General features: G+C 40.9%; 1 protein-coding gene across 1 annotated transcript; it reads left to right on the forward strand.

Annotated features, from left to right (window-relative positions):
* Positions 1–1,111: 1,111 nt before the first annotated feature.
* Positions 1,112–7,031, forward strand: LOC140066233 (uncharacterized). The gene is made up of 2 exons (XM_072113788.1): positions 1,112–1,277; positions 1,541–7,031. Exon 2 carries the CDS (start codon positions 1,789–1,791, stop codon positions 6,097–6,099), a length of 4,311 nt encoding a protein of 1,436 aa, XP_071969889.1. The 5' UTR covers positions 1,112–1,277; positions 1,541–1,788; the 3' UTR covers positions 6,100–7,031.
* The last annotated feature ends 5,882 nt before the right edge of the window (positions 7,032–12,913 follow it).

Raw genomic sequence — 12,913 nt, forward strand, 5'->3', positions numbered from 1 at the left:
ATATACCGTGCCCCATTACATAGAGATAGATATATACCGTGCCCCATTACATAGAGATAGATATATACTGTGCCCCATTACATAGAGATAGATATATACTGTGCCCCATTACATAGAGATAGATATATACTGTGCTCCATTACATAGAGATAGATATATACTGTGCCCCATTACATAGAGATAGATATATACTGTGCCCCATTACATAGAGATAGATATATACTGTGCCCCATTACATAGATATAGATATATACTGTGCCCCATTACATAGAGATAGATATATACTGTGCCCCCATTACATAGAGATAGATATATACTGTGCTCCATTACATAGAGATAGATATATACTGTGCCCCATTACATAGAGATAGATATATACTGTGCCCCATTACATAGAGATAGATATATACTGTGCCCCATTACATAGAGATAGATATATACCGTGCTCCATTACATAGAGATAGATATATACCGTGCCCCATTACATAGAGATAGATATATACCGTGCCCCATTACATAGAGATAGATATATACCGTGCCCCATTACATAGAGATAGATATATACTGTGCCCCATTACATAGAGATAGATATATACTGTGCCCCATTACATAGAGATAGATATATACTGTGCTCCATTACATAGAGATAGATATATACTGTGCCCCATTACATAGAGATAGATATATACTGTGCCCCATTACATAGAGATAAATATATACTGTGCCCCATTACATAGAGATAGATATATACTGTGCTCCATTACATAGAGATAGAGATATACTGTGCCCCATTACATAGAGATAGATATATACTGTGCCCCATTACATAGAGATAGATATATACCGTGCCCCATTACATAGAGATAGATATATACTGTGCCCCATTACATAGAGATAGATATATACTGTGCCCCATTACATAGAGATAGATATATACTGTGCTCCATTACATAGAGATAGAGATATACTGTGCCCCATTACATAGAGATAGATATATACTGTGCCCCATTACATAGAGATAGATATATACTGTGCCCTGTGCTGCCCACTGGCAAATGTTATGCAGGTTAAATGATGTTCTTAATTTGTCCATTATGTAACATGTGTTTGTTTGCAGGCGCCATCTAATGGCCAAAGTTAATAACTACTTACATTCTGTTTTCCCCACCCACTAGCAGATACAAAGGATTGTGGGTAGGAGAAGGGCAGTTCCCTTCATGTCTACACAGAGAGAAGACCTATATTCAACCATCTTAGCCCTTGTTGTAGTATAGCCGGTAAGGAGACTGTATATAAGAATCTATAGCTACTAGCAGTTATAGGACCACTCTGTATAAAGTCTCTTATATGATGTAATGTATAGATCTGTAATTGCACTGTAATTGCACAGATAGGCCCAACCTCATGGTCGGCCATGTTTGGTCCCAGACTGTATATGTATCAGCTTGTTTCCTGTTATATGCTAATGTAATGTATGTAACATGCTCCTGTTATATTATTGTACTATTCTAATAGATTGTACATTCCTGTTTTTCTTCAGTTTCACCCTAATCCTACATCAGTTTAATAAAGCTACGGACTTTGAACCAGTCTCATTTGTTGAACTGTAGGAAGGCGTTTAACTGCCTGTCGAGCTCCGCATAGACCCCGGGGGTACGTGAAGTGGGGGCAGGACAGTGAAACGGCTGCTGGAAACAAGCGGGAAAGATTTAGACTACACAGAGGTCTGCTACTGTCTACGCAGTCACCTGCAAACAGGCAACACAGCAATCTCTAAACGGTCAAAGCATGTCACAAAACCAAGCGTCTTCTATCAAGACAAGATCACGGGCCAGTTCCTCAAAAGCATCTACCACTAGCAATGCAGCCGCCATCGCCCGCGCAAAAGCGGAAGCAGCGAGGACACGGGCTACCTTTGCTGAACAAGAGATGCAGCTGAAACTACAACAAGCCTCCTTAGAAGCAGAGAGGGCACGACTACAAGCACAAGAACAGGCTTCTCTGGACTTAGAAAGGGCCCGCTTGGAAGCAACACTTGAGAAGCTGACAATTGAGAGGGAAGCAGCAGCTGCCATGGCGGAAGCTGAAATCCTAGAGGCAGCCGCGTTCTCTCACAGCGAGCCCAGCAGACACAGTAGCATGCCTGATCTGGAACAAGAACCCCAGGATACACTAGAACGCACTTCAGAATATGTCCTTCAACATCCTGCGTGTAATCCTCAGACTACACATGAAACAAAGGTTACCAACTGTGAGTCAAGTCCAAGGCATCGTATTTCATGTCAAGAAGCGGACCTCAGACAACAGTTCTGCAAGCAAGAGAATGCTACGGCTCTAGTCAACTTCCCTGCCTACCAGAGAACCCAAGCTTCACCCCAGCATCCAGAAAGTTACTACACTCCCAGACAGTGTGGCACTGTGAAACCTAAAGAAGAGACTTCTGACAGGTATGGCTACACACCACACTCTCACCAAGGCAACCATTTGCCAACCTGTCTCAGCACAAACCAAGCCACAATAGACTTTGCTAAGTTCTTTGCTCGACGTGAGCTTGTCACCAAAGGACTTGTAAAGTTCAATGATCGCCCTGAGAACTATAGGGCTTGGCGATCCTCATTCCAGAGTCTTATAAGAGACTTAGACCTGTCTTCTAGGGAAGAGCTAGATCTACTGGTGAAATGGCTTGGAGATGAATCTGCTGAGCATGCTAAGAGGATCAGAGCCATTAACATAAACTATCCAGAAACAGGCTTAAAGATGATCTGGGATAGACTCGATGAATGTTATGGCTCAGCAGAGGTTATAGAAAATTCATTATTCAAAAGAATTGATGACTTCCCTAGAATAGCTAGCAAGGGCTACCAAAAACTTAGGGAACTAAGTGATCTGTTAACTGAACTACAGGTTGCCAAAGCAGAAGGAGATTTAATGGGACTTGCTTTTCTTGACACAGCCAGAGGTGTCAACCCTATAGTGCAAAAACTTCCTCACAACCTACAAGAGAAGTGGGTCAATCATGGTTTCAAGTACAAGGAAATCCATGATGTACAGTTTCCACCCTTCAGTGTATTTGTGGAATTTATTACTCAGCAAGCAAAAATCAGAAATGATCCCAGTTTCGATTTTACTCTATCCTGTGCCACTCCATCTGGTCTTAAACAACATAAAACTCCGGTAGCAGTTCACAAAACTAATGTTTCTTCTAAAAGTAATTCTTACAGGCCTTCAAGCTCCTCCCACCAGGATGGAAGATCTACGGACCCAAGTAAGCAGTGTCCCCTGCACAAGAAGCCACATTCCCTACTGAAATGCAGAGGCTTCAGAGAGAAGTCCATGGAGGACCGCAAAGCTTTCCTCAGGGAGAACAAAATCTGTTACAAGTGCTGCTTGGCAACATCACACTTCGCAAAGGACTGTAAGGTCAGTGTTAAATGTACAGAATGTGACAGCACGGATCACAACTCAGCTTTACACCCTGGGCCACCACCTTGGGCATCGTCTCATATAGAAAGTGGCCAGGAACAAGGTGGAGAGGAGGGAAATACTGAAACAGAGACACCAGACGTTACTTCTCAATGCACTGAGGTCTGCAAAGGACTTGTAGGTGGCAGGTCCTGCTCAAAAATCTGTCTTGTCAGAGTTTACCCAACGGGCTGCAAAGACAAAGCCTTCAAAGTATATGCCATTCTTGATGACCAAAGTAATAAATCTCTGGCTAGATCTACTTTCTTTGACATTTTCAACATTAAGGGACCCAGCTCTCCCTACTCCCTAAAGACTTGTGCAGGCACTGTTGAGACGGCGGGGAGAAGAGCTACTGGGTACACAATAGAGTCTATAGATGGTCGCACCTGCCTGACTCTACCAACCATAATCGAGTGTAACCAGATCCCTGATAACAGGTCTGAAATCCCTACACCAGATGTTGCAAAACACCAACCCCATTTGAAGCATATAGCTCATCTCATACCAAAGTTAGATCCTCAAGCTCAGATAATTCTGCTCCTTGGAAGAGATATCTTGCAAGTTCACAAGCCTAGACATCAAATTAATGGTCCTCACAATGCTCCATTTGCCCAGAAACTTGACCTAGGGTGGGTGATCGTAGGTGATGTTTGTATAGGTGGAGTGCACAGACCCACTTCGGTGAACAACATGCTTACCAGCACATTAGAGAATGGACGCCCTTCTCTCTTTCAACCATGTTACAGTAACATCTTCATAAAAGAGCTTCCACACAGCATTCCTCTACCCTGTCATATCACTAGCAACCTTTGTGACAACCATACTTGTACTAGTGACCATGACCACTTAGGATGCACAGTCTTCCAGAGAACAAAGGAAGACAATCAACTGGCAATGTCCTTTGAGGATAGACTGTTCTTAGAAATAATGGAGCAAGGAATAGTTAAAGACGAATCAAATAGCTGGATAGCACCTCTTCCCTTCAGACCCAAAAGACAGTGTTTGCCTAACAATCGAGAACAAGTCTATAAACGCTTTGCTTCCCTTAGACGGAATCTTCAGAAAAAGCCTGATATGAAAGACCACTTCTTTACATTTATGGAAAGAGTATTTGAGAACTCCCATGCAGAGATAGCTCCAACCTTAAAGGATTCAGAGGAATGCTGGTATCTACCTATATTTGGAGTTTACCACCCAAAGAAACCAGGACAGATAAGAGTAGTATTCGACTCTAGTGCCAAATTTGAGGGTGTTTCCTTAAATGATGTCCTACTGCCAGGTCCAGACCTCAACAACCGACTCCTTGGAGTGCTTCTCAGATTTCGAAGAGACTCTGTTGCATTTATGGCTGACATCCAACAAATGTTCCACTGCTTTCTTGTTAAAGAGGAACACCGAAATTTCCTTAGGTTCTTTTGGTTCAAGGACAACAACCCCTTGGAAGGACCCATCGAGTATCGCATGCGTGTGCACATCTTTGGTAACAGCCCTTCCCCATCAGTGGCTATATATGGACTTAAACATTCAGCCAGGGAGGGTGAGAAAGAATATGGTTCAGACGTTACACAGTTTGTCAAAAAGGACTTTTATGTGGATGACTGTTTAAAATCGCTACCTACAAATGAGTCTGCAATCAGTCTTCTTAAGAGAGCCCAAGAAATGCTTGCTAATTCAAACCTGAGACTCCATAAAATTGCCTCCAACAGCAAAAAATTGATGGAAGCATTTCCCTCTCATGATTACAGCAATGATTTAAAGGACTTAAGTACTGACACTTTTCCAATGCAACGTAGTCTTGGACTGCTCTGGGACTTAAAGTCTGACACCTTTACCTTCCGAGTCAGCGAGGAAGAGAAACCCTTTACTCGGAGAGGAGTACTATCTGCTATAAACAGCTTGTATGATCCTTTAGGGTTTGCAGCTCCTGTTACCATCCAAGGTAAAGCAATACTTAGAGATTTGACTCATGATGCCTCTGACTGGGATGAACAACTTCCCAATGAAAAGAAAGCACTGTGGGTAGAGTGGAAGGACTCTCTAACAAATCTCTCTCATCTACATGTTGCACGCTCATATGCCCCTGTCCCATCTACAGAGGTTCAGCTACAAAGACTTTATGTGTTTTCTGATGCTTCTATCAAAGCCATTGCTGCTGTGGCCTATCTTAAAACAGTAGACATTAAAGGACAATGTCATATAGGATTCGTCATGGGCAAAGCAAAACTTGCACCACTCCCTGAGCACACTATACCGAGACTAGAACTTTGTGCTGCAGTATTAGCAGTTGAGCTAGCTGAGATGATCGCAACAGAGATGCATTTGGAGATAAAAGATGCTGTGTTTTACACAGACAGCAAGGTAGTCTTGGGATATATCTACAACGAAAGCCGACGCTTCTACATGTATGTCAACAACAGGGTTCTACGAATCAGGAGGTCAACTTTGCCAAAACAGTGGCATTTTGTTCCTACTGATCAAAATCCTGCAGACCAAGCAACTAGATCTGTTGCTGCCAACCGCCTTAAAGACACTACATGGTTTACAGGTCCTGCCTTTCTATACAGCTCAGAACACGGCACTACGGATCTTAAAACATTTGAACTTGTGGATGCTGACAAGTGGATGATCCGTTGATACTTACCCCTGCAATGTTGCTTACTCAGAAGACTAAGACAACCTGTTCTCCAGCTGGAGAATTTACTACCAAAGATCTCTATAAATGCCAATGGAGGCAAGTACAAAGTCTTGCCAATACCTTTTGGGATAAGTGGAAAAAGCAGTACATCTCTACACTACAACCAAGAAATAAATGGCAGAAAACCAAACCCAACCTCAAAGTCGGTGATGTTGTGCTGATGAAAGACTGCCAGTCACACAGAAACGCGTGGCCTTTAGCTCTTGTGACTAAAAGTTTCCCAGGGGAGGATGGGAACGTCCGCAAAGTTGAAGTCAAGGTCCATGATCAGAATGAAACCAAAACGTTCTTCAGACCAGTAACTGAACTAATCTTATTGCTGTCATCTGAGGGCTCTTGTGGTGGCATCGATTGACGCCAGGCGGGGAGTGTGCTGCCCACTGGCAAATGTTATGCAGGTTAAATGATGTTCTTAATTTGTCCATTATGTAACATGTGTTTGTTTGCAGGCGCCATCTAATGGCCAAAGTTAATAACTACTTACATTCTGTTTTCCCCACCCACTAGCAGATACAAAGGATTGTGGGTAGGAGAAGGGCAGTTCCCTTCATGTCTACACAGAGAGAAGACCTATATTCAACCATCTTAGCCCTTGTTGTAGTATAGCCGGTAAGGAGACTGTATATAAGAATCTATAGCTACTAGCAGTTATAGGACCACTCTGTATAAAGTCTCTTATATGATGTAATGTATAGATCTGTAATTGCACTGTAATTGCACAGATAGGCCCAACCTCATGGTCGGCCATGTTTGGTCCCAGACTGTATATGTATCAGCTTGTTTCCTGTTATATGCTAATGTAATGTATGTAACATGCTCCTGTTATATTATTGTACTATTCTAATAGATTGTACATTCCTGTTTTTCTTCAGTTTCCCCCTAATCCTACATCAGTTTAATAAAGCTACGGACTTTGAACCAGTCTCATTTGTTGAACTGTAGGAAGGCGTTTAACTGCCTGTCGAGCTCCGCATAGACCCCGGGGGTACGTGAAGTGGGGGCAGGACAGTGCCCCATTACATAGAGATAGATATATACTGTGCCCCCATTACATAGAGATAGATATATACTGTGCCCCATTACATAGCGATAGATATATACTGTGCCCCATTACATAGAGATAGATATATACTGTGCCCCATTACATAGAGATAGATATATACTGTGCCCCATTACATAGAGATAGATATATACTGTGCCCCATTACATAGAGATAGATATATACTGTGCCCCATTACATAGAGATAGAGATATACTGTGCCCCAATACATAGAGATAGATATATACTGTGCCCCAATACATAGAGATAGATATATACTGTGCCCCATTACATAGAGATAGATATATACTGTGCCCCATTACATAGAGATAAAGATATACTGTGCCCCATTACATAGAGATAGATATATACTGTGCTCCATTACATAGAGATAGATATATACTGTGCCCCAATACATAGAGATAGATATATACTGTGCCCCATTACATAGAGATAGATATATACTGTGCCCCATCACATAGAGATAGATATATACTGTGCCCCATCACATAGAGATAGATATATACTGTGCCCCATTACATAGAGATAGATATATACTGTGCCCCATTACATAGAGATAGATATATACTGTGCCCCATTACATAGAGATAGAGATATACTGTGCCCCATTACATAGAGATAGATATATACTGTGCCCCATTACATAGAGATAGAGATATACACTGTGCCCCATTACATAGAGATAGATATATACTGTGCCCCATTACATAGAGATAGATATACACTGTGCCCCATTACATAGAGATAGATATATACTGTGCCCCATTACATAGAGATAGATATATACTGTGCTCCATTACATAGAGATAGATATATACTGTGCCCCCATTACATAGAGATAGATATATACTGTGCCCCATTACATAGAGATAGATATATACTGTGCCCCATTACATAGAGATAGATATATACTGTGCCCCATTACATAGAGATAGATATATACTGTGCCCCATTACATAGAGATAGATATATACTGTGCTCCATTACATAGAGATAGATATATACTGTGCTCCATTACATAGAGATAGATATATACTGTGCCCATTACATAGAGATAGATATATACTGTGCTCCATTACATAGAGATAGATATATACTGTGCTCCATTACATAGAGATAGATATATACTGTGCCCTATTACATAGAGATAGATATATACTGTGCTCCATTACATAGATATAGATATATACTGTGCCCCATTACATAGAGATAGATATATACTGTGCTCCATTACATAGAGATAGATATATACTGTGCCCCATTACATAGAGATAGATATATACTGTGCCCCCATTACATAGAGATAGATATATACTGTGCCCCATTACATAGAGATAGATATATACTGTGCTCCATTACATAGAGATAGAGATATACTGTGCCCCATTACATAGAGATAGATATATACTGTGCCCCATTACATAGAGATAGATATATACTGTGCCCCATTACATAGAGATAGATACATACTGTGCTCCATCACATAGAGATAGATATATACTGTGCTCCATTACATAGAGATAGATATATACTGTGCCCCATTACATAGAGATAGATATATACTGTGCCCCATTACATAGAGATAGATATATACTGTGCCCCATTACATAGAGATAGATATATACTGTGCCCCCATTACATAGAGATAGATATATACTGTGCCCCATTACATAGAGATATATATATACTGTGCTCCATTACATAGAGATAGAGATATACTGTGCCCCATTACATAGAGATAGATATATACTGTGCCCCATCACATAGAGATAGATATATACTGTGCCCCATTACATAGAGATAGATATATACTGTGCCCCATTACATAGAGATAGATATATACTGTGCTCCATTACATAGAGATAGATATATACTGTGCCCCAATACATAGAGATAGATATATACTGTGCCCCATTACATAGAGATAGATATATACTGTGCTCCATTACATAGAGATAGAGATATACTGTGCCCCATTACATAGAGATATATATATACTGTGCCCCATTACATAGAGATAGATATATACTGTGCCCCATTACATAGAGATAGATATATACTGTGCCCCATTACATAGAGATAGATATATACTGTGCCCCATTACATAGAGATAGAGATATACTGTGCCCCATTACATAGAGATAGATATATACTGTGCCCCATTACATAGATATAGATATATACTGTGCCCCATTACATAGATATAGATATATACTGTGCCCCATTACATAGAGATAGATATATACTGTGCCCCATTACATAGAGATAGATATATACTGTGCCCCATTACAAAGAGATAGATATATACTGTGCCCCATTACATAGAGATAGATATATACTGTGCCCCATTACATAGATATAGATATATACTGTGCCCCATTACATAGAGATAGATATATACTGTGCCCCATTAGATAGAGATAGATATATACTGTGCCCCATTACATAGAGATAGATATATACTGTGCCCCATTACATAGAGATAGATATATACTGTGCCCCATTACATAGAGATAGAGATATACTGTGCTCCATCACATAGAGATAGATATATACTGTGCCCCATTACATAGAGATAGATATATACTGTGCCCCCATTACATAGAGATAGATATATACTGTGCCCCATTACATAGAGATAGATATATACTGTGCTCCATTACATAGAGATAGATATATATACTGTGCCCCATTACATAGAGATAGAGATATACTGTGCCCCATTACATAGAGATAGATATATACTGTGCTCCATCACATAGAGATAGATATATACTGTGCCCCATTACATAGAGATAGATATATACTGTGCCCCCATTACATAGAGATAGATATATACTGTGCCCCATTACATAGAGATAGATATATACTGTGCTCCATTACATAGAGATAGATATATATACTGTGCCCCATTACATAGAGATAGATATATACTGTGCCCCATTACATAGAGATAGATATATACTGTGCCCCATTACATAGAGATAGATATATACTGTGCTCCATTACATAGAGATAGATATATACTGTGCCCCATTACATAGAGATAGATATATACTGTGCCCCATTACATAGAGATAGATATATACTGTGCTCCATTACATAGAGATAGATATATACTGTGCCCCATTACATAGAGATAGATATACACTGTGCCCCATTACATAGAGATAGATATATACTGTGCAAGAGGAATTTGAGATTTTTGTGACTGAATTGAACCGAAACAACTTGGGCCTGCGTTTTACGTCAGAGATTCAGAAAAATAAGATCACTTTTCTGGATCTAGAAATCAGTAAAATGATATCAGGTGAATTAGCAACCACGGTATATAGAAAGACCACAGCAACTAATAACTTACTACGCTGGGATAGCTGTCATCCATACTCCCTCAAAAAGGGTATCCCTAAGGGTCAATTTCTCCGTATGCGGAGAAATTGTAGTGGTTTTCGGGAATTTGAAAAGAAATCCCTAGACCTCAGTGATCGTTTTAAAAGTCGAGGATTTCCTTCACGGATCCTCAAGGAATCGTACCAACAAGCCTGCAGTGTGGAGAGAACATCTCTACTCACCCCTAAAGCTAAAGAGAGAGATAGAGGTGCAGAACAAACAACTCGCATTATAGGCACGTATGATGGCAACAATAAAGAGATCAGGGACATAATCAGTAAATATTGGGATATCTTAATGCACGACAAGGAGATAGCCCAAATGATTCCCCCTAACCCAGCAATTAGCTATAGAAGAGGTAGAAACCTCAAAGATCTACTGGTCCATAGCTATCTACCGCCATTGAAACCCAAGGAAAATTGGCTACAACGTAGACCGAAAGGCACTTTTCGCTGCGGGCATTGTTCAGCATGCAAATGGATCACACCATGCAAAACGATAACAAGCGCAGCCACATCAGAACAGTTTGAGATACGAGATTTCATAAACTGTTCCACTACTGGTGTGGTGTACGTTGCAACATGTACATGCCCGGCAGATTATGTCGGAAAAACCTTTAGACATTTTAGAAAGAGGATCCAAGAACACATACTTGGTATAAGAGACAATAAAGATACCCCATTGGCTAGACACATGTGGAAACACCATCGAGGTAGTCTAGACTCTATTTCATTTAGAGGTATTGAGGAGATCAGACCATCAGCAAGAGGGGGAAACTGGGACCAGATGATTCTTAGAAAAGAAGCCCAATGGACATTTAGGCTAAACTCTATAAAACCGCATGGAATCAATGATTTCATCTCCTATGCGAGTTTCATTGAATAGAGAGATACCAAACTGGCATATGGATACCCAGGAGGCATTAGTCAGTGTTCCCTTATCTCTGACCCCCCACGTCTTGGGATGACACCTACAAAATTATATCAAGAGGCATACCATCAAAAAAAACCTACTAACCAGAATATACCCATTGTCTCTATATCAATCCCATACTTCCTGACTTAATAAATATGAATGACGAGACTATACTGTGAACAATATAAATGAACCTTTTTGGACCTAGAAGCCATCTGTCATATAGGCATTTGCAGCATACAACCAGGATACTGTGATAAAAGCACTGGAAGCAGTGCTATTCCTAACAATACAACATAAGTGACAATCCTTTCCATGATGTGTATCAATCAGGTGGATGATCTAGTTATGATCTATTTTGAGGGTGCACAACACTTATCGTTTTGATAACAGTAAGATATTAGTGAGATGCCTCATTATACAGCAATCCTCAATCAAAAATACTCAGAAGATATAATCAGGTAACTCTGTAGAAAATAACTGAGTACGATTGAAAACGGGGGTAGAATACCTCACTGTAGGTTTATTACCTTACCCTCCGACATCATTCACTAGGCGGTGCTGAAAATAGCCAGTGGGACGCGCTGGGTGATGATGGCACCTCCCTGAAAACACTGACTGGCTGACGCACCGACACACCCCCTGAACGCACTAAGCCAACTGATTGGATACTAAGGAGGGCTTGCCAGCGGTGACGAGCCATGGATTTGAAATAAAGCAGGGCTGAAACAGCGCGCGTTGCGGCTAGTATCATGCCGACGTGCGCACAGCACGGACCTATGAAACATATACCCTAGCTAGAATAAGCCAGGAATAGAGACCCCTGATGAATTGTGGCGAAAGAAACGCGTCGGGTCCTAGGGTTACATATGTGGAACTAGCATTGGTGGAATCTTAGTTAGCTGCAGTGAGAGTGCAGTTAAGCTAGAGATACTTTAGCGTGGGTAAATAAATAGCTGAGCAATGGGTAGGGTGTCTTCGCTAATTGCACCCACCACTAGGGTGTGAGCAGCGGCTATACCCAATATACAAGTGCCGTGCTTAGAACTAAGCTACAAATGCAGTGAAAGTGCAGTGTAACTACGAGGTACCTCAGCTTGGATCTATTAACAGCTGAGCAACAGGCTGGGTGTCTTCACTGTCTGCACCCATCACTAGGATGTGAACAGTGGCTAACACCCAGTGACCAACATATCAGCAACCATTTAATAGTGCATATAGCCGTAGCGGGGTCTGAGATCAATGATCCTGATACTACACTATATCACACAATTGCCGTACTTAGACCTTAGCTAAGGGGGAAACAAAACTCTGTACTAACCTCAAGAAAACGGTGATAGTTATAAGTGAGACAGACCGAGTTTCAGAAAAGAACCCCTCTAAAATTA

Source organism: Engystomops pustulosus, chromosome 6 (assembly GCF_040894005.1).
Source record: "Engystomops pustulosus chromosome 6, aEngPut4.maternal, whole genome shotgun sequence".
Taxonomy (NCBI): Eukaryota; Metazoa; Chordata; class Amphibia; order Anura; family Leptodactylidae; genus Engystomops; species Engystomops pustulosus.